Below are 2,346 nucleotides of genomic sequence, written 5' to 3' on the forward strand. Positions count from 1 at the left end.
ACAGCGGTGGTGTGGGGAGCTTCTCCTGCCTCCTCAGCAGCACTAAGGATGTCCAACTGCAGCTTAGGCCTGCTCCCCGCTGCCAAGTGGACATCCCCCAAGGGCTCCCAGGCTGCCAGAGAGATGTCTGACTGCCAGCTTGGGCGCGATCCCCCGGGGAGTGAGCCTAAGGCAGCAGGTGGAATCCCCGGAGGAGTCCCAGACTGCAAGAGGGCACAGGCCGGGTTGAAGACCCCCCCGCCACCCCCCAGTGCACAAATTTTTGTGCACCGGGTCTCTAATCAGGTAATAAAATCAGACTCGATAGGCAGGGTGCCAAGAGAAGCTGTGATGTCTGTGCCATTTCTGTTCTCTTCAAAGCCATCTAAGCTGTGGGGTACTTACCAGAAATGGCCAGCTGCTGGATTTTAAACTGCAGGTTAATTGTGGGGTTCTCATCTGGTTTGGAAGCTCCAGCCTGAAGACTCATGGTCCCCTTCAAACTTGGTAGCTTTTGGGGATTTATTTTTCCTACATCCCAAGACAGCATCTTCAAAGAAAAAAAAGTTACAGCAGAATCGTTCATGTGAGGTTGCTGAGCTCTAACCTCAGGGCAACTGTTCACAATATTATAAGGTGCCTCTAGGGTGTTTCTCAACAGAGAACACGATTTGTCACCATAAAATATCTCCAGGAGAAAACAATGCCCCTGTGACTGATCGCCCCTTTCAACAAGGTATAAAGTCTGTGGGGAGAGCTCCTGCAGAGTTACTTCTACTTAATGTCCGCAATTCAAAACCTCCTGCTTATTCTCTTACCTTAGTAACTGGGTCAAATGTGTGTGTCCCCTGAGATGGAGTGAGGCTCATATTCAAGACCCCTTTGGGCATCTGGCTGGTGACAATCACTCCCTCAATGGTCTTTCCCATGGTCTGCTTTGGTCCCACTGTTATTTCAAAGCGTCCAAGTGAACTACTGTCCCGGAAACTGATGTTATGTTTGACATACACTGGAATCGCCACCAGACTGGAAAAGAGACACACAGAAGCCCATTTCATGAATGTTCTGGGGAAATGGCAACCTTTCCTCCTCCTTTGCCCTGTTGGCAGCTTTTCCTCCCTTACTTGCTTCCTTATTCCTTATCTTAAAAATTAAGCACAGGAGGGGAAAAAACACCTAGTGATCTTTGATTTTTTTTTCTTTTCGTAAAGCTAAGATCTGCCTAGTAAGTAAACTAACTCTTCTTAATAACTCTTTGAATAATATCCATAATATCAAAGAGTATGATAAGCCTACTCTGAGAAAGGCACTATGAACAAAAATTAGGAATCACCATATTTCTGTTTTATTTTGTGACATGTGATTGATAATTATTTGTACTCGGGAGAATATTATTCATGCATCATGGACATTTTATAATTTCTTGAACTTTTACCTGACCTCATCTGATCCTTACAAAAACCTATGAAGTAGGGTAGTTGTCATGATTTGACCAAAGAGGAAATAGAGAAGTCACAGAATAATAACAGTTCTTAAAATCTATTAAGCACTTCCTGAGTACCAGTCACTATGCTAAATGCTTGATCTCTATTACCTCATTTAATCCTCCCAATAAGTATGAAATGGGCACTGCTACTGTCCTGATTTTATAGATGAATACTGATATGCTTAACCTCAGTTAAGTAACTTGCCCAAGGTCACATACCATAAGTACTGAAGGTGGAGCTTAGGTCTAGGCAGTCTGATTCCAGAGCCTTTGTTCTCAAGCACTCAGATATTTTTATATATTATTTATTCCAAATCACACCAGAAAGGTATTGGTGGTTCTGAGGTCTCATGGCTCTTTTCAGTTCACATACTTTCTACTGTATACCTTCGACTAAGGGCTCCAAAATCCCCTAGACTCATATTACAGAGAATGTTCAAGATCAAAAATTATTGCAGTCTATGATTTTCATTGCATAATTTAATGCTTCTTTGGGGTTGGGGACATTGAATACAGGTGTACTCAGATTCCAATTTGAGAAAGAAAATACTCTTGTTTAGACATATAATAATCACAACAAAAATAATAGCAGCAAACTTAATGAGCACTTACTTTGTGATCAGCACTATTTAGATCCTCTTATTTAATCCTCATAATAAGGTACTTTTATTACTCTCAACTTGATGTTAGAAAATAGACACAGCCCAGCCGGTGTAGCTCAATGGTTGAGCTTTGACCTATGAACCAAGAGGTGGCTGTTCGATTCTCGGTCAGGGCATATGCCTGGGTTGCAGGCTCGATCCCCAGTGTAGGGCATGCAGGAGGCAGCCAATCAATGATTCTCTCTCATCATTGATGTTTCTATCTCTCTCTCCCTCTCC

The 2,346-nt window shown here is 42.8% G+C and overlaps 1 protein-coding gene across 4 annotated transcripts in view; it reads right to left on the reverse strand.

Annotated features, from left to right (window-relative positions):
* The window catches only part of AP3M2 (adaptor related protein complex 3 mu 2 subunit), a 33,671-nt gene that overhangs the window by 15,190 nt on the left and 16,135 nt on the right, over positions 1 to 2,346 (reverse strand). For all 4 annotated transcript variants that reach the window (XR_001514157.1, XM_006765536.2, XM_006765538.2 and 1 more), the window contains exons 7-8: positions 798 to 1,005; positions 385 to 529 (exon numbers count right to left, since the gene is read on the reverse strand). Coding sequence is in view for 3 of the 4 variants with exons in the window: in XM_006765536.2 (XP_006765599.1) it covers positions 385 to 529; positions 798 to 1,005 (353 nt within the window). In the remaining variant the exon portion in view is untranslated. The remainder of the gene's footprint in view (positions 1 to 384; positions 530 to 797; positions 1,006 to 2,346) is intronic.

Source organism: Myotis davidii, unplaced genomic scaffold, assembly GCF_000327345.1.
Source record: "Myotis davidii unplaced genomic scaffold, ASM32734v1 scaffold93, whole genome shotgun sequence".
Taxonomy (NCBI): Eukaryota; Metazoa; Chordata; class Mammalia; order Chiroptera; family Vespertilionidae; genus Myotis; species Myotis davidii.